General features: G+C 38.4%; 1 protein-coding gene across 2 annotated transcripts in view; it reads left to right on the forward strand.

The window, feature by feature from the left end:
• The first annotated feature begins 17987 nt into the window (after positions 1 to 17987).
• Positions 17988 to 19886, forward strand: part of LOC140229360 (C2 domain-containing protein 5-like) — a 36896-nt gene continuing 34997 nt past the window's right edge. For both annotated transcript variants that reach the window (XM_072309648.1, XM_072309649.1), the window contains exons 1-3: positions 17988 to 18460; positions 19015 to 19101; positions 19475 to 19515. In XM_072309648.1, the coding sequence (XP_072165749.1) occupies positions 18371 to 18460; positions 19015 to 19101; positions 19475 to 19515 (218 nt within the window). In that variant the 5' untranslated portion in view covers positions 17988 to 18370. The remainder of the gene's footprint in view (positions 18461 to 19014; positions 19102 to 19474; positions 19516 to 19886) is intronic.

The raw sequence follows: 19886 nt of genomic DNA on the forward strand, positions 1-19886 counted from the left end.
AACTGATTAGACTTGATCACAAATAGGTTCCGACACGCATCGTATCAATCACGTACTATACTAATATCCATTTTTCCCTCTTTCTCACTCTTTCTCCTCTCGGACCTTAAAGGGACTGTACAGTACTGGTTGAGGTGGGGATTCATGTTTTGAACATTCCTAAGTGAGATAATGAGAAACCTCTTATGAAATATTAAAGAGCATGTAATTTTAAGAAGGATTCAACGTTTATTTGATGATATCCAAAAAAGTGATAATTATAAAAGGCGGCAGGCCACACTTTTATTAGGATCTCTTTGTTTCTTCTTGTTTTTTGATATCTCAGCCATTTCAAAACCGATTTTCATCAAATAAACTTTTGATACCCCTTAGAATTGCATGCTCTTTGACATCTCATAGAGTGGTTACTGAATATCTCGCAAAACGTTAAAAGCTAAATCCTCACCTCGACCAGAACTGTACACACCCTTTAAGTGTGGGATAGACGATTATCCATGGCCGATATGCCACTGTGTACACTATAGCAATGAAAAATACAGATGGCATGTTTCACATGTTACACATTAATTCCCAATCATGGAAAACAGTGATGTAATTGCATTTGGAAAATAATGGAAATATCCAACTACCAGACATAAATTCCAAAATATTGAAGGCATTGCCATTTGAAAAAGGTGAAAAATACATCCGTTTGGACACCAAGATTCAAAATCCTTGAAACTTACCATTGCACTTCATAGGAACCACCAACAGCAACACCTCTTCTATACCGCGATCAAGCAGTTAAAAGGCAATGCTGAGATAGAGGCCGTTGATTCTAGTACTTCATAGAAGGGGATCACATGGGAGTTCCAAAGAGATAAGAGTTCAGAGACACAATCATGTGGTTGTTCCGATGAATGCGCAACATGTGCATGCAAGGAAGGGAGTTATTTACAAATACTTTTTTACACCGCTTTTTAAACATGTACCTGGACCACCGGTCTACTGGTGACTTGCCGAACAACTGGCACAGTCGTTGCGCTGGTGCAAACGCTGTTAGTTATAGCCGCAGACGTGTCGTGCTGAGCTTGCTTTGGCAATGAAGATTCTGTTCGCACGTACCAGTAACTCTATGTGATGGTGGCTGTACTACCATCACATTTCGCTCTGGTGGTCTTGGCTCCATTTTAGTTTCATGGACTCATATAGGGCCTACACACTCACATGCTCTCTTTGCGTAAATTAAAGCATGGCTCACTTCACACATGAAATTGACGTAGAAGGAAAGACAGGAAAAGACCAAAAGTTGTAATCTACAGAATCACTCCTACAACTCCCCCTGAGAAGCAATTCCTTTGGTAACAAAAGAAAGCTATTGTTGGATTTGATGAATTCCATGGTTACGCCTGCCTAATTATACTAAATATTTCTCTTCAGCAGGGAAAAGAGCCATTGTCTAAATGATTCACTGTATAAGCTGTTATTTTCGCGAGGGTTTAATTTTCTCGAATTTCGCGAATCACGGTATGATCGCGAATTTAGCAACACGCGAAAATGTCGCCATACGCTAGATTAATAATACATCATCGATAGCGTCGGTGTCAATTCGCGAAAAAACATATCTCGCGAACATGGCTGTGACCTCCGCATTCGCGAAAATATCGGTAGGCGAATATAACAGCTTTATACAGCAAGTTATGTGTTTTCTTAGACGAGCTCGTGGTACGCTCAAAACATCAATACATAGTAACTAACGCATGACATCGTGGTATGCTTCTGCCATAATACATGGACTCCCAATATCCCGTCTATAGTACGTCTTGACAATGTGTGACGACAGTTTCACAAATGTGTTGAGTGTTTACTTTAAGTGAAATGGGTTTAATTTGGATGGATAGGGGGCATAGGCGCCGGAAGTGGGGGGGCAGGGGGGGCGGCCGCCCCCCCCCCCCCAATCCAAAAAGTGGGGGGGCAAAACGCATTTTTGCCCCCCCAAAAAGCCCCCCTCCCAAAAAATGAATAAATAAACAAATAAATGAAAATAGATAAAATAAGAAAGATATGTATATAAATGAATAAATGCGAAAAAACATAGCTACAAACGGCAGTTTTTGGACTGTAAAATGTCAAAATTTCCAAGCTCGCTCGCTCCGCTCGCTCGCATTCAATCGCTATGCCATTCTCCTGATGTTGCTGCCAGTAATTGCCAGCAGTTGCGCCTGGGCCGCCCCCCCCCCTTAATTTCCAAAGCGAAAAAAACAAATATAGCTACAAACGGCAGTTTGGGGACTGTAAAATGTCAACATTAATCGTCAAATTTATTCGTTATGTCATTTTCCTAACGTTGCAGCCAGTAATTGCCAGCAGTTGAGGCCGGTGCGCCTCCCCCTTAATTTCCAAAGCGAAAAACATAGCTACAACGGCAGTTTTTGGACTGTAGAATGTCAAAATTTTCAAGCTCGCTCGCTTCGCTTGCTCGCTCGCTTCGCTTGCTCGCATTGAATCATTATGCCATTCTCCTAATGTTGCTGCCAGTAATTGCCGGCAGTTGCGCCCGATGCGCCCCCCATTAATTTCCAAAGCGAAAGATATAGCTACAAACGCCAGTTTTGGGACTGTAGAATGTCAAAATTTTCAAGCTCGCTCGCTTCGCTCGCTCGCATTGAATGGTTATGCCATTCTCCTAATGTTGCTGCCAGTAATTGCCAGCAGTTGCGCCCGATGCGCCCCCATTAATTTCTGAAGCGAAAGTTATAACTACAAACGCCAGTTTTGGGACTGTAGAATGTCAAAATTTTCAAGCTCGCTCGCTTCGCCCGCACGCATTGAATGGTTATGCCATTCTCCTAATGTTGCCGCCAGTAATTGCCAGCAGTTGGGCCCGATACCCCCCCCCCCCTTAATTTCCAAAGCGAAAGATATAGCAACAAACGGCAGTTTTTGGACTGTAAAATGTCAAAATTTTCAAGCTCTCTCGCTCCGCTCGCTCGCATTTTATTGTTATGCAATTCTCCTGATGTTGCTGACAGTATATAAGTTGTGGTTTCACACTGTCATTCCATAATCCATGTAAGGAAAACTTACAATGTTCCTCAATGACTGCGTTGTTGAATGTATCACATTCCGTAATGTATTGTAGTCCCATTATTGCGCACGCACACACGCACAAGCATACACACCGTCAAAATTACTTTTCCACAAGGTGCCCACCCCCAATGTTTCGACCCATCGTACGCCACTTTATATGCATACACACACACACACACATATATATATATATATATATATATATATATATATATAGATGTGTGTGTGTGTGTGTGTGTGTGTATATGTGTATATTGTGTAACATATGTATGGTCTATAGCGAGCCCCCTCCAATATTTGCCCCCCCCAATCCAAAACTGCTTCCGGCGCGCCTGATAGGGGGTATACTGTTTAACAGAACATGGCATTCGGGGATTTGTGGATTTCACTTGCCCTTTGACCCCTTTATTAAGCTTATGTATTGAGTGATCTCCAAAATATGGAGCAAAAGTTTAATTTCAGCTTTAAGTAATAGAATTTTAGCATTTTAACCTGACCTTTGACCCCTGAATGTTGATCCCAGCATGACCCTAAACTTCCCAAGAGCATGAAGAGAATCACTGTCAAGCAGTACATGCATAGATAATGTACTTATTGTTACGTACGATGATACCTCGAGGAACTTCCTAGATATAAATGAAAAAGTGAAATGTTACATTTTCCACTTGACCTTTGACCTTTTGACCTTGCACCTTTTGGCTAAAAACTTTCCCAGAGAATCTCTAACTGGTAATACATATATACACTAAATTTCAAGAAAATGCCTTTAGGAATTGCATAGATAAGGGGGAATTAGTGAAATTTTAAGGATTTGACCTAGACCTTGACCTTTGACCCTTGAACCCATGACCCCCAAAGTCCCAAAAGGGTCACTGTCAGGCAGTACATGTATATGTAGGCCCTATTACTTCCATGAAGATACCTGATAGATAAAAGATAACCATTATTATGTAAAAAAAAAAAAAAAAAAGAGGAAATTTTAGCATTTTTACTAGGTCTTTGACTTTTGACCCCATGGCCCAAAACTTTCCCCAGAGAATCTTTATAGGGTTGTACATGTCTACACTAAGTTAAGTGAAATTTTGAGGATCTGACCTTGACCTATGACATTTGTACATGAGCAAGTGCACCCAAAAGTTGATAGGCGCAACTCATGCATAATTATGTCACGTTTCATTAGGATACCTTAAAGGGGATGTCTAGTAACTGAACAGTGGGAATCAGTGGGAATGCTGGGGATGATTGTTCCAATTCTTGTGGGATTCATTTAAGAGTACATTATATATCTATTGTTGTGAGAAAATTATTTGCTTCAGAATGGTCTCATATTCAAGTAATGTGCAGTTTAATGGGTCCAGGCTAGCATGCCTGTACAGTGACGGGGCATTAAACTGACTAAATGATGTAATGATTCAACGTGAAAATAAGGAATATACTTTTGGACAGCTGACAGAAGAAATTACACTCCATTTATATAACAGAATTACGATTAGAAACATACAAAAGATATCTATTGACCTATGTGCATCTTTGATTAAGGTATAGAATAGAAGATTTAGTTGCTGGTTTGTTGTGTGCAAAAAGGGTAAAGGAAAGTTTGAATGAGATTATTTTAGGTGATAAAGCTGGTTTTATGAAGGGAAAGAATGCAGTAGGGGAGACCATAAGTCATGTAATGATATGAGTTTGCTTACTACTTGTCATGACTTGCCCTGATTTTCTCTTGGCTATTGAAAAAGCATTCGACTCGGTTTCGCATCATTTTCTGCAGAAGTTTGTCTTTCTTTGGATTCGGCCCTTCATTTCTAAGAATTATTGGTCGGCACAATGTATCCAAAATGTCATAAGATGTGTGTTTTAGATAACCAGAACTCAACTAGTTATCTAGCGTAGCAAGAGAGAGTTCGACAAGGCGGCCCGCTTTCTCCCTGTTTGTTTAATCTTTGTATAGAAATAACGCCATGTAATATGATTCGTCACGATGATTTAGTAGAATGATTTTGTTTCGGAGATAAGGGTGTAAATAAAGTATTATGTAGATACATACATAAGTTACAGTGTATATCTGGCATCACTTCACACAAGATGAGTTTATGATTGATTAGAGGAGTTGGTGTTTGACTTTTTTTTTTTTAATGGAGGGGTTACCGAAAAATAGATCAGAAAATGTGACCGTGCATCACAAAACTATCAAAAAGTCGCACGCCCTGATTTCACGTGAACACTCAAAAAGGTGAAAAGGGTCACTCTGGTCAATCTTGATTTTTGGGTAATTTCTGAAAGAGCAAATCTCCTTCTACGTTATCCAAAAGTTCAGGGTCATGAACGGAATGGAAAATCGTATTTTAGCCGTTTTTCTAGAACACCTTTGTAGAATAGTTTTAAGGGGTTACCGAAAAATGGATCAGAAAATGTGACCGTGCATCACAAAACTATTAAAAAGTCGCACACCCTGATTTCACGTGAACACTCAGAAAAGGTGAAAAGGGTCACTCTAGTCAATCTTGATTTTTGGGTATTTTCTGAAAGAGCAAATCTCCTTCTACGTTATCCAAAAGTTCAGGGTCATGAACGAAATGGAAAATCGTGTTTTTAGCCGTTTTTCTAGAACACCTTTGTAGAATAGTGTGCTTTGGCATGTCTAAGAGGCCCTCTTTCATTTCTCAAAAACACTTTACACACTCTTCACTTTCAACTCTGTAATCACTTTTGAATAGATAGTGCTACTGCTTAGAAAGAAAAAAAAATGGTATAAACGTGATTATACAGCGCGCTCAAAAATTAGAGCTTATCTGATAATCTTTTCCTTGCTGTTGCAAGGGAGTTTAAACCCCCTGTTTTTGTCCCATTCATTGTGCATAACACAACTTGGTGAGATTAAGCGCTTGAATAGACCTTAAACTTCAGGGCACTTTTTTCTCAGTACACACTTTTACAGAGTGTTCAACTTTCTTTCCGATATAGGTGAGGAGAGTGCACTTGAATTTAGTTATACATCATTTTAAAGCTTAAAGGCTGCTCTGTCAGAATCTGGCTTTGACTAAAAATCCATATCTGGCAACTTTTTGTTGGTTTTGTGTCCCAGGGTCGATAGATTATAAGCAGAGTGATTTCAAAATGACGAACTTTAATAGTTAATTAAAGCATGAACTTGATATTAGACATCACGGCAAGACATTGTAATTAGACGTCATTCTATGGAAAACAGAACGAAATAATTATTTACAAAGTTGAAAAAGAAATGATTGTTTATACCAGCTCCCAGGAAAAGGCAGACCACCCTATTGAGAAATGATATCTATCTATGGTTTATTGCGTCAAGTCAGCCATCAAATTCACGCACAATACTGCTGAAGGATCTCGTATTCAAGCGATAGATTCTCCCTGGGGTCACTTCTCACAAATCACTTCTTCTTGAATAAAGCAATTGCTTCACAATAAATTCACAATAACTGTTATTTCAATCCATTTTCTATCTTTTTTTCTCAAACTCAAATAGGATTCTTTTTTTTTTTTTGCTTATGTAAGGCGGCATGTTTTCATCACCCGATTTGTGTGTGTGTGTATTTGTGTGTGTGTGCGTGTTGTTTGCGTTAACCTACCGGCGATCTCTTGTGGACATTAAAGGTGTGGGAAAGCGAAGTGGAGCAAAAAAGAGGGTGTTCCAATTTTAGGTAGTTGACCAAAATGCATCGTACAATATACCAGCAGATCTCACAGTAAAAGTATTTTTTTTTTCCTGTCATGGTTAGAGAGAAGAGACCCTACATTGGAGAAGATTGTAAGAAAGACAGTGAAATATGGGAATGAGGAAAAATAGGTTAACTCCGAAAAGCAATGTTTCTATAGGGACGCATCTGCACAGATCAAACTTCACAGAAGGATATTGAACTCTCCGCAAGAATTCACGAAGACATTTAGCGTCTGCTTTATTATCGTCGTTTTCCCCTACAAAGTGATATAAAAGTAATCAGTAATGGTTTTCCCATATATATCATGTGGTTTCAAATAATAAATTACGTGTAGCTACGGCAAAATCAAGACTGAAGAGATGGTGATTGTATCTTATTGTGTATCAAGGGATTTTCATTCGGTAAGATTGGAAAGCACTTTTTGTATAGGCGGTTCCAAGTGTCTGTGTGCGTGGGTATTAAAGACTTAAATGGTTTTGGAAAGGTGTATGGTAAGCAAGCACGTGATTGTGTGTGTGTGTGTGTGTGTGTGTGCGTGTGTGTGTGTGTGTGTGTGTGTGCGTGTGTGTGTGCGTGTGTGTGTGTGCGTGTGTATGTGTATGTCCAAGAAAAAATAGTATACAATCTCTTTGGGTGCGTCATTAGCGGCATGACTGCACCGTATAGAACGAACAATATATTGCACGCCTCACCGTTTAACTGTAGCTTAATGGTCACTTTTGAAAAGGATCATTAAACTGTATAGAGCGAGAGAGGGTGAACCAGCCAGCCGAAAATGTTTGCAATCACAAGCCACAAAGATGTGTGTGTGTGTGTGTGTGTGTGTGTGTGTGTGTGTGTGGAGTGTGTGCAAGTTTTCTTTCAACTTCATTGCGTAAGTCCTACCATTTTTAAATCATGTTGATAACAACATCGAATTTTTCACTTAACAAAGTTTATGCCATTTTTGGATTTACGAACCATATCTAATTTTTGGAAAAACGACCCTTATTTCAGATTCGGATTCATACCGAACCTTCATTTCTTTATTCGAACATTCGGAATAGCAAACTTTATTTCATTTTTGGAATTACGAACATCCAGAACAATGAACTGTAACAGGATAGACGCACCGGCAGGATCTAAATCCTAGACTTTTTGTTTACAAATTCACAACCGTATAATACCATGCACTGGACCAATACGCCAACAAGATGCAGAGAGGCAGATTAAAGTGCAATTCCACTTAACGTTCATGTCAGATAAAACGTTCGAGTTGAGAGAGACAGAGAGGTAAAACCATACACTCTTAGCGGTAAAGGCACCTCCAAAGTTAGGCGCTAGTCTTAGGGGAATTTCGGGAGGGGGGGGGGGGAGCTGACACGAGGTCAAAGACAAGCATGCATTCTTTGTATTAATATTATTATTATTATTATTATTATTATTATTATTATTATTATTATTATTATTGTTATTATTATTATTATTATTATTATTATTATTGTTGTTGTTGTTGTTGTTGTGTTAAAATCAACTTGAATGATGCATTGAAGGGCAATGGTTACGGTTGCGACTGACCAAAAATATCGGTGCATTACAGAATATTCTTGTGCACAAACTTGTGGTAGAATTAAAAGTTGATGACACATATTAAACCTCAACTAAATGGCATAATGCAGTCGCGACTTGTATTACTGTCCTATACGTTAAAATGCCATGTAACTTTCGTATTTTGTGCCCTATTACAACAAAACCTCTACCAAATTTTGCTTAATTTAACTCTGTCAAACTGAACTTGGCCATGGCCTGACATTGTATTTCATGCGAGAGGCATGAAAAGCTATAAAACGTCGTCCCTTTTTGTCTATATATCGTCAAGTACACAGGCCAGGTAAAACGTGTACAATGGCAAACAGTACACGAACCCTTTGGGAACACCGAACAATATTGCAGGGTAGAGATTTTGTTCTTCTGAACTGTGCAGGTAATCAGTGTATGACATGAGAAATTGACACGGCTGTATACAATAACATTATTCATATGCAAGTCCTGGAGATTATGTGACAGGTGCGTGGTCTATCATGACGTGATTCAGATTACTGTATAAGTATGAGAGGTTTTAATGATGCGTATATTCTTGAAATTAGCGCGTCATCTTTGACAAACAACCATGGCAAGCATGTGGATTTACTTCCCCTTCTGCCCTTGATTTACATGTTCTGATTCTAGATAAGTGAAGAAGTAAAAGTTACATTCCATCTTTCAAACCAAACAACAACCACTCAGTAAATATTTACAAAGAGTGCCATGGATTATCTTCAACTGTCTCCCTTCAAAGACGTTACTAGGCTACATAAATATGCATCAGGGCTTCATAATAATTACCGTTGGCCCGAGGCCACTCAAAATTGATGTCGGGCCATAAAATTAACAAAAAACAAACAACGGTTGTCTTTTGCTGGCCCGATCGGACATCTAAGATCCAATATGTATTGTTCTCTTATTTCTGGCCACTATTTTTTTCTTTCGGACCACCAAAATATCAGATTTTAAGCTCTTAGTAACCCTAACGTGGGTGTCGGTCTCGTGGGATGACCGGTGCAAATACATAACATCTCCACCAATACTATACAATCCCTTTAATGTATGTCAATATGCATTGAAGCTGTTTCCCAATAACACTTCACAAACACTTTTTTTTTTGGGGGGGGGGGATTTGTAATTCCTACATTGATATGTATCTTTTACTTTGCTTGTAGGGCCATCCATTTTTTCTATCAAAGAGCTCCTTGGTTCCAGACTCTACATGGATATTTTCCTCTGATTGCTTATTGCTTATTAGAATCGTATGCTTTTTGATATTTCGCATAAGTGGTTTCTAATTATCTTGCAAAAATTTAAAACCTGAATTACCATCTCAGCCAGAACTGTAATTTTCCATTCACCCTTAAACACTTAAATGCAATGCGATGGTTGTAATGCACTTCACTTACATTACATTTTGCTCTTAAAAACTATGCATCAAATATGAACGTGAAGTAACTTACTATGAGAGAATGAGAATGATGTAACCCGTCTAATCAGTCATACGTTGCTCAAACGGAACGTATGATCAATTTAGACAGAAGGCAGCCCGTATTCTATAGCCAGTTGCTTATTAATTCTGAAGTGTCAAATAACTAGGTCATTGATGAACAACAATGCAAGCGAATACCTCACGTGGTTTTATCTTTTATCGTATTGTTCCAATGACAATAAAAACTGCGCTCTTCTGACGTTATCAATCGCAAATAGACATGACAGGTAGCCCGGGGCGACCAAAAAATTGACTTCGGGCCTCTCAATATCCAAACAGACTATCTTCTGGTGGCCCTAAGGGGCAACTTGGATTCTAAATTATTCCAAGAGCATCATGTTGGACCCCCCCTTTTTTTTTTTTGTTATTGTACTGTTAATCGTTATCGACTGCCAAACAGTCAAGCTTCACGCTTATTTTTGGCAATCGTTCTGTACGCAAATTCAGATGTAACTCATTGAACTACATCCCAGATGCATTTTATAGTTGATGAAAATAATGATTTTTTTTTTTAAATATTCATACTACTGTTATTTATGTAATGTTAACGAAATTGCAGAAAATTTGATGTATTTGAAAAAAGAAATTGCAGGAAATTTGATGTATTTGAAAAAAAAATGGCACACAGAGAAAAATTAAATTAAATCAAATCAAATCAAATAAAAAAATGAAGTGTGATGTTTCCTTTACTTTAGGCTGGTACATTTTAATTCTTCGGACCACCGCAATTTGAAATCTAAACATGTTAGTGGTCCGAACCGACCACCCTAGAAAAAAAAAGTTAGTGTCGAGCCTAAACATGTATAGTAACAGTTATTATGACAGCACCAAACGGGAAGTTATGGGAAATGCGTAATCTTGGTCTTCGAACGGTGCCCAATGGTCTGTGACATGAAGCAGTGGCTGCGAATAGTCTCTTTGTGTTCACGATTCAGCAAAGCCATTTTTGTGCGAAAAGGCTGAGCAGTTCTATCTTGCTGTTTCTTTGATATCTATGAGTTTAGTTATATACAGGCCTTATTTGTGCACCCCTTTAAAATCTACTCCTGTTCATCAGTGCATTGGGCGTACACTGGAATCAGCCATCCGACATTACTTAATGACAGTGAACCTCTCAAACGTTGTTGACTTTGTTACTGGAATAGATTCTTTTTCACTATACCAAATGCAGTCGGGCTTTTGTGATGGTGCACGCAACGAGAAACACTGCCAGAGCCCCAGTCCCATAACTGGTTCTACTTGGACTTATAATCTATATATGTTTGAAATAACGCAACGATTTTTTTTTTCGGGGGGGGGGGGGGAAACATTTTTCCTGCAATTGTAATGAATAGCAAAAGCATAACCATGTTCTTTTCAATTGATTTTTTTTTTCAAATATTCCACCAAAAGTGCGCATCACACCATCCCCTGCTCGGTTAGATACTAGCTTTTCAAATGAGTTGATCAGTAATAATACAATCACTCAATGCTAAATTGTATAAAATGGTGATTTTCACCAGTCTCATCCCGATCATCCTTGGATCATGTTGCTTTGCTACAGATTGCTGTCCTCCAGCAAAACCTCATTGAAAGAGAGTGTCTACGCCATACCCCAGACCCTTTCCGTGACCCTAACCCTATCGAATCCTGAACCTAATCCTAACCATAACCCAAACTCTAACTCCAAGCCTAACCCTAACTCTAATCTTTACTTTTACTTTTCACCAACCAGTATTTAACCGGAGATAATTGTATGAGCATTTATTTTAAGCATTTGAGATATTTTTTTACAGAATGTGAGGTGCAACACCGTTCTGATTCTCCCTCAAATGAGGTCAGAATGTTTCAAATGCTGTTAGAATGCCGTAGGAATATTTAGAATGCAATCAGAGTCCGATTACAATACCCTTCGAATGCAGATCGATATTTCTCCACTTCGAATGCTCCTCGAATGTTTTAAGCATGGGTAAACCATTCGGGCTGGCCACAAGAATGGGCCTGAATGTTTGGAACGCACTCAGAATGTCGTCAGAATTTTTAGAATGCACTTCGAATATGCAGGAATGCAGTAGGAATTTTCATTCCAGCGGCATTCCGGCTCATTCCGCCTCTAGTGTGACGGGGGGTATTATAACGGACAAACATGTCCAATAATAACAATGTGATAACGACACATTCATTTTTAGACAAAAATTCATGATGTGTTCGTAATTGATAATACCGTTTCTCGAAACTAGAGCCTTTTTTTTTTTATCATACACCCGACTTTGACAAAACTGACTTTGACAAAACTGCTATACCGATCTGCTCTTACTGCATTTAGGTCCTACTGCACTTGCGGCATTTTCTGCCCTCTTTTTTCCTGTCGTCATCTAGATTGAATGAGCGCAATTTCCCCTTTAAGTCGCCGATGAGCTATGTTCAACCATGGAGGTAGTACCTCCATGGTTCAACGCATGGGGATACATATTTTCATTTCATTTCATTTCATTTCATTTTATTGTTTCTGTATGGTACAATATAATCAACTCTGATCACTTTCAGAAATAAATACATGATTCATAATGATTCATGGCTGATTTTGCACATGACAGGTAATCAAATCATTGTGACAGAGAACGAAGACATAGTGACAATAAACAAAAAAGTCAAGGTCGACCATACAGGAGGATCCCCAGTAAGCCGAGCTTGATATTGGGGTCTCGTACACAAATAAATAAATAAACAGTTTCAACCAACTATCGGTTTACTTAACTACAACAAAACAAACTAGTTTTACACAACAAAAAACAGTTACACAACAAAACATACACGGACATGTACGCAGGTGATGCTAAGAAAGAAAAACAAAGAAGAAGGGGACAGCGATAATGAAAGATGGTGAGAAAGAACAGGAGAGAGAGAGAGAGAAATAGAAAGACTCCTCGTTCACTGTACAATAACACACTGTGCAAATACAACACTATTGCAGGTGCATTCACCCTGTTGCCAGGTAACGGCTGGGTGTAGCAACGTACAGACCAGTTACTTACATCTGCATACAAAAATAGAGAAACATTCCATGGCATGCCTACAACAGAAGGCAGAGTACAACATAGAATGAAGATGCTTCAAGTAACAAAAGAATTCATGTTCTGGATATGTAAATTAAGTCACTGATATTTAGCAACAAGCATATGTTTAACAAATCTTTTAGAGGAACCAATCGAGCGAATTGCACGGGACTGAGATGGTAAAGAATTCCACACGTCTGGGCCAGTATGCCGAATTGATTTTTTAGCTAAACAAATTCTGGGATTTATAAGATGAATATTGGAGGCATTTCTTGTAGGGTATAGGAGTGGATTTGTTTATTGAGTTGGAAAATATTCATGAAATAAGAAGGTAAACACTGAATATTGTAGCGAAACGTGAAGGAAGCAGTCTGTAAAAAATTGATGTCATCAATCAGTCACAGCACAAATACGCATGGCTTTCTTTTGGAGCAAAAATATTGAATTTGTATACTACTGTATGAAGTTGCCCAGACAATGTTGCAATAATTTATATATGGAAAAAGAGTGAGTTATACAATACAAAAAGAGTTTCTACCGGAAGAAAATACCGTAATTTACGTAGAACACCAATATTGCGTGCAATAGGATTTGATATATGTCTGATATGATCAGACCAATTTAAATATTCATTAATAACAACACCCAAAAATTTTATACATGATTTTTGTTCAATTGCAATATCATCTATGTGTAACACATTATTTTCTGGATCATGATTTGTTCTTCTATAACCTTTAAAATGAATAAAACTCGTTTTCGACAAGTTAAGAGATAACACGTTGCTCCGGAGCCAAAGTGACAATTTCGGTAGTTCAGCATTCAGTTTCGAAATAAGACTATTGTAATCAGCATGGGAAAAGAATACATTGGTATCATCGGTAAAGAGAATATATTGCAATGAATCTGACACATTTACATATATTAGGAATAAAAGCGGGCCTAAAATGGATCCCTGCGGGACACCACATGTTAACGGAAGCAAAGTAGATGAATGAGAATCGTAAACAATATATTGATATCTATTTGATAAGTAACTAAGAAACCAATCAAGGGCGACGCCCCGTACACCATAATACTGCAATTTGGAAAGTAAGATACCATGATCTAGAGTATCGAACGCCTTGCTGAGGTCCATAAACACGCCTATCACGTGCTTATGGTCCGCCAAGGCGCTCGATACTCTGTCGTATAGTTTCAAGAGTGCAGCATCAGTGGAATGGGCTTTACGGAAACCATACTGATCAGGATTAAGCAAATCATTGCGTGTGATAAAATTATCAACTCTGTTATACACAATTTTTCAAGAATCTTTGAAAAGGCAGGCAGAATAGAAATGGGGCGGTAATTGGATATATTTGAAGGATCATCTTTTTTTATGGATTGGTACCACCTTAGCTACTTTAAATGACTGTGAATATACACCTGTAGATAATGATCTTTGTGGGTAAGCATCGTCTCTTGTGTTCTTCTTTTCTTCTCTTCGTCATAGCTTGCCTCCCACAGCAACAAGCGTCAATAAACTTACTGGACTTTGAACAATACCGAAAGATTCATTTGATGTGGAATGCTAACCATTTCGGTAACTATAAACACTGAGTATAGCAAAGTTGATTGTATGATAGCTGAATTTGAAATTCCATGACCTACATCTACATTTGAGTCCAACGTCTAGCATTCTGTTCAAGTTTACTTTGATTATAGAATCTGTAACATGTAGCATGGATTTGTTCCTTGAAAGTTGGTGAACTCATGAACCTGTTAAAAGTTATGTATATTTGATTTTTTTTTTTGGCAGATTCAGTCAACTTAACCAGTTGCATCTAACCTTTCTGCCCTATCAATAACGCAGCGAATTTATTGTGAAGTGCCAATTTTATTCGCAAAAACTAGGCCTAAACCTGTCTATCATAGATACAAGCCTGATCATAATACTCTGATTTGTCAAAACGTCCAAAACTGAAGGGTGTGTGTTTCGGGGATAAGTCCATTTGTCACTGACTTGTTCTGGTCTTTCAAAGAATGGAGCTGTTTTATGGTAAACACTGATGAATGCGGAAAGGTTTAGGATGTGGTTTTGGGGGAGAAAGCCTGAAAGAATTTTGTATATAGCTGATGATGGCTTGAACATGGATTAGGAGAAAGACTTGGTGGCGGGAGGTGGAACCCATAAAGGGATAAGTGAAGCAGAATATTTATAAGAAGAGCACGTCATTGAAGTTTGAGGAAAAAAATAGAACAATTCATTCAAAAGTTATGCATTTTTGATGTTTGGTTAGATCCATGTGGCATCATCACGGGATAAAGAAAACATCAATCCGTGACGTCACAGCATGGGAACAGTAAAAATAGATAAATAAATAAGTAGATAAATAAATAAATGAAAGACAAGTCTGATGGGGGATGTCACAGTAAGGTGCAGTACAAAGAAAATGATAGACAATAAACTCAGAGAATATCCTTCAAGATTGATTTTTTTTTAATGAATTGTTTATGTGAAAATATAAGTCTGTTTCTTTTTCAAACTAAAACTATATCGTAGAAATTGTCTTTTGACAAATAATAGATATTACAGGACAACTCTGCTCTCGGCGGAGGGCGGAAAAAACCCCCAACAACAACAACAACAACAACAACAACAACAACAACAACAACAACAACAACAACAACAACAACAACAACAACAACAACAAACCTCTCAAATAGTAATAATATCTAGATTTGTCACTGTTTATTGTGAGATAGTTAACTGAGTATGTGGGCCGGGGTCATCCCATACGAGTCCGTCCACCCACGAGTCATACGGTCCACGTGTCAAGTTAATTAGGCCCATGAGTCCGACACTAGGCACTGACTCAGTAGGCCAAATTACCTCCTCCTCCTTTTTTTTTTCTCTTTTTTTTTTTTTTTTGGTGTCTTTCAAAAAAAAATGGGAAAAATAGGCCTAGTGGAGAAGAGTAATAACAACACCCATGACTATCTGAAGGTTCCGCCCTTAGATTCCTCTCGTCTAATAAAGGGGTGGGGTGGTTGGAGGGTTATTATGGATTATCTGGTATAATGACCGCTGCATGACCCCCCCCCCCCCCCCCCCCATGAACGTTCCGATCAGGCCCTGAGTGTTTGTCATTTTACGCGTTTGTTTTAAATACTCTTTTATTATGTTGTTCACTCAATTGTCAAAATTACTCTACAACTTATAGGTGCCTTACAGCCGCAGGCCTATATCACAATGATCCATGATCACAAACAAGGCTTATTAATCGGACGAAAACTAAATCGACAGCTAGTAGGGCCTACATTAAAGGCATAATTTACCATTTGCAGATGAAACAAAAACCTACCATAAGTGCTTCAAAATAGTTCTAAAATGTTAGTTAGGAATAGAAATAACAAAGTAAAAATTTGAAGCAGTGTAGTCGATGGTAAAATATATAAAATACCCTGGGCTTTATTGGGTTAAAGACCGGCAGAATTTGCAAAAGGGAAGTATAGAGTATCGAAATCGCAAAATAATATTCAAAATTTACCGTGTCGTTGGCGTAATGTATACCGTGGAATAATTGAAGTCCGACATTATTCAGGCATAGCAGAATGAAGAACGGGACAAGCGCACGACCTGCGAGTAAACGTAAACAACAACAATAACAACGCACCGTCGCACGCACACCCGCCCGCAGCCGCAGGGTGCAAAGGAGGAAACGTAATTCTTTATTTAGTAAGTTGACAGACCATTATTTTACTCTTTCTCTCATTATAACTTATGAACAGAGTCTTTGTTAATATATGACTGAGGATTATGGTTTTTCAATGAAGGCAGACTTGTCACTGCCGGGTTACATTTCCAGGCTGCGGACACAAGCTGGATTAACGTTGTCCCACATATTGCTTTCCGTGTGGTTGAGAGTGCTCTTGCTGTGCTGCTGTGTGGTGCTGGTGGCTGTGTTGTGTACTGTAGATCCTAACATTAACGTTAGACTTGGCAATCACTTTTTGGAAGATCGATTAGTTAACTTTGCGTGAAAATTCGTGAACAGAGTGTAAGCCATCAATGTTGGATGATGGCAAGGATGATCCATTCACTGGTTACTGACTGTAGTCATGGTCATAGACGACGCTCGGCGAGTAACGATTTTTATAGGCCAGGTACTGAGGTAGGCATCCCCTTAAGTCTATACATAGTACGGTAGGCACGTAGTTTCTAGACGTAGACAGAAAGATCCGTCTGTCCGGAGGACTCTTTGATATTTTGCCATTAACGCTGTCCTCTGGGATCCGTGAAGCCAGACGCAGTCTCCGCGTAACATTCCCTGACGGACAGATACAGACCGATCTTTTGGTCAAGATAGACTCCAGTGTATATCTGTAAACAGCAGGGTCAAAATTCATTGAAGATATTTGTAATACTTCTGACATGATTACTCATGCAGTAACAAATATCTCAATAGAATTGAAAATGATCTTCAGGAGGTGAACAACTGATTTGTATTATTTTGAAGTTTAGAATGTAATAAGACCTAGGGTAGCCCTAAGGGCACCAGTATTCGGTCAGCCCCCGGTATTCGGTCACTTATCACTAGTCACCACCCAGTAAGTTCAACTGTCACAACACACGCAAATCACATTAATTCACATACTTGCACACTCATTCACAACAGGAAACTCCCTTAGCCCCCTCCAAAAATCCATCCAAAATCCCAAATTTTACCGTCAAAAGTACAGAAGCGGCGCTACTTTCCAAAAGCGCGCGCAGATTAGACCCAGTTTTAAGAGTACGGGTTGCCGAAAAAGCGCTAAAAATTGAGAAATGCGCCATTCTCTCGCGGGATTTTTCGCTTATCGCAAGCTTGGAGTGTAATTGTATCCTCAAAAACGCAAAAGAAAAACAAAATTTCCGTACGTGCCGATACAGTGTCCCAATGTACAAGGGTTGAATGCAAGTGCCGAGGCCCCAGTATTCGGTTACTAATGGTCGCCGCAACATCCCCGATGCAATTTTGCGCCAACAAGGTAGCAGGCGCGCGCATTTTTCAGCTGCCTTGAACACGCATTGACTTTGAACGCGCACATCGCGTGACTGAATACTGGTGCCGGTGACCGTATACTGGGGAATTTTCAAGGTGAAATATTTCGGGATTTTGTGCAATTCTGTGAGATAACAAAATGAAAGTTGAGATTAAAGAAATTTGATATGTTTCACATACTGCTACATAGCTGTAGATATGATGTATGTATGTATCAATTTAGTTTGAAAAATATTGCAAAAAAAGCTTAAGTGACCAAATACTGGGGATGTTACCCTACGAGTCAATATATTAATCAGACATCTAGGGAGGGTTTAATTGTTATTACTCGTAATGCTACACCCCGTAGCATCTCTGATACGGATGTATATCCACTACTCCAGATACACGTGCTGAGTTTAGCCTCGTCGGATCCAGCAAGGCAAGACTATATTGTATACTGAAGCTGAAGTGAAGAAATTCTCAGGTGTTCATTACCCCAGATGATGACTCAGGATGCCTGGCAAATTGAAAGTGCGAGTGGTGGCAGCCAGGGACTTGCCTGTGATGGACAGGGCTAGTGACCTGGCGGATGCCTTTGCTGAGGTATTTGTAGTAAAATACACAAGTTGTCCCACTATCAAATTAACTCTATTCCTTCATCAAATGGAGTCTGACATTGTCATGGGAGGCCAGTGCCTTTATATATATATTTTTTTTAACTCTAATTTTTCTTAATTCTATTTTTTTTTTTTTTTTTGGGGGGGGGGGTTCTTCATAAAGAACCTCCTTGATCATCCTTTTTTTTTTTTTCATAGCTTTGTTTGTCTGCTCAGTCTTGGTTTGATCTATCGAGGGTTCTCTGATTGTGGAATAGCACTTGTTCATAAGTCCATGATATTCTGTATTTCCAGAAACTAAGAAAGATATGATATTTTGTATAAGCCTTGTTCCAATGCCTTTATAGTCTTACACAGTAAAAAGAAAACAATTAAGAGACAACATTCATTCTGAAATGATAGAGAATGGAAGCATGTTATTATGGTGCACATTTACATACAAGGAGCTTGTCTATGTAGATATGCCACCCTAGCCTGTTCTAAGATTTAAAAAAAAATTTTTTTTGATTTTTTTTCTGTTGAATGTCATGACATCAACAGGTGCGCTTTGGTCAAGTCACCCACAAAACAGAGGTCTATGGGAAGTCACTCAACCCTCAGTGGAATTCAGAATGGTTCAAATTTGAGGTATGTAACCTGTTGATTTTGAAGTCATTTGAAAGCAGCTTTTAATACAGAAAATGTTCTCATATCTTGTCATTTCATGTACTCGATTAATATTCTCTCCTGTGAAGCCACCCTGCTGGAGATGTTTTGAGTCGAGTTAAACTGGAGGGTCAAGCTTTCACATTTTTCCACATTTGAGTTATTCTCTGTCATCTTGTTAAATTGGTAAATCTCTACTAAAGTCAATATTTCTGTTTGTTTTTAAAAGCACAAGATCAGGCAAAGTAAGGTTTTCTTTGTTTTATATGTTGTTTTGCATTTCATATCCCATGACAATTTTTTTCTTTCGTTTTTGATAGAATGCTCAATGATTTAGATTTATATTTTGGTATAGGTTGATGATGAAGAGCTACAAGATGAGCCTTTGCAAATTCGGTAAGTTAAAATTCCTAGAAAATGCATGGAAATTTTTCTTTGATGTGATAAGATATAATATATTATGATATGATATGACAGATATGAAATGATATGATATATGATATGATATGATATGATATGATATGATATGATATGATATGATATGATATGATATGATATGATATGATATGATATGATATGACATATGATATGATATAATATGACATGATTGTTCTATGTGACTATGATGACAATGATGTGCCTGAGTGTAAGGCGCATAAATTCATGAGGGAACGTAGGCAATGATACATTTTTTGTCAAATCTGTGCATCAGAAAACAAATTTGGAAACATAAAGAGGCACTGGGTTGGCCTAGGAATGGCTCATTT

This window comes from Diadema setosum, chromosome 1 (assembly GCF_964275005.1).
Source record: "Diadema setosum chromosome 1, eeDiaSeto1, whole genome shotgun sequence".
NCBI lineage: Eukaryota > Metazoa > Echinodermata > Echinoidea > Diadematoida > Diadematidae > Diadema > Diadema setosum.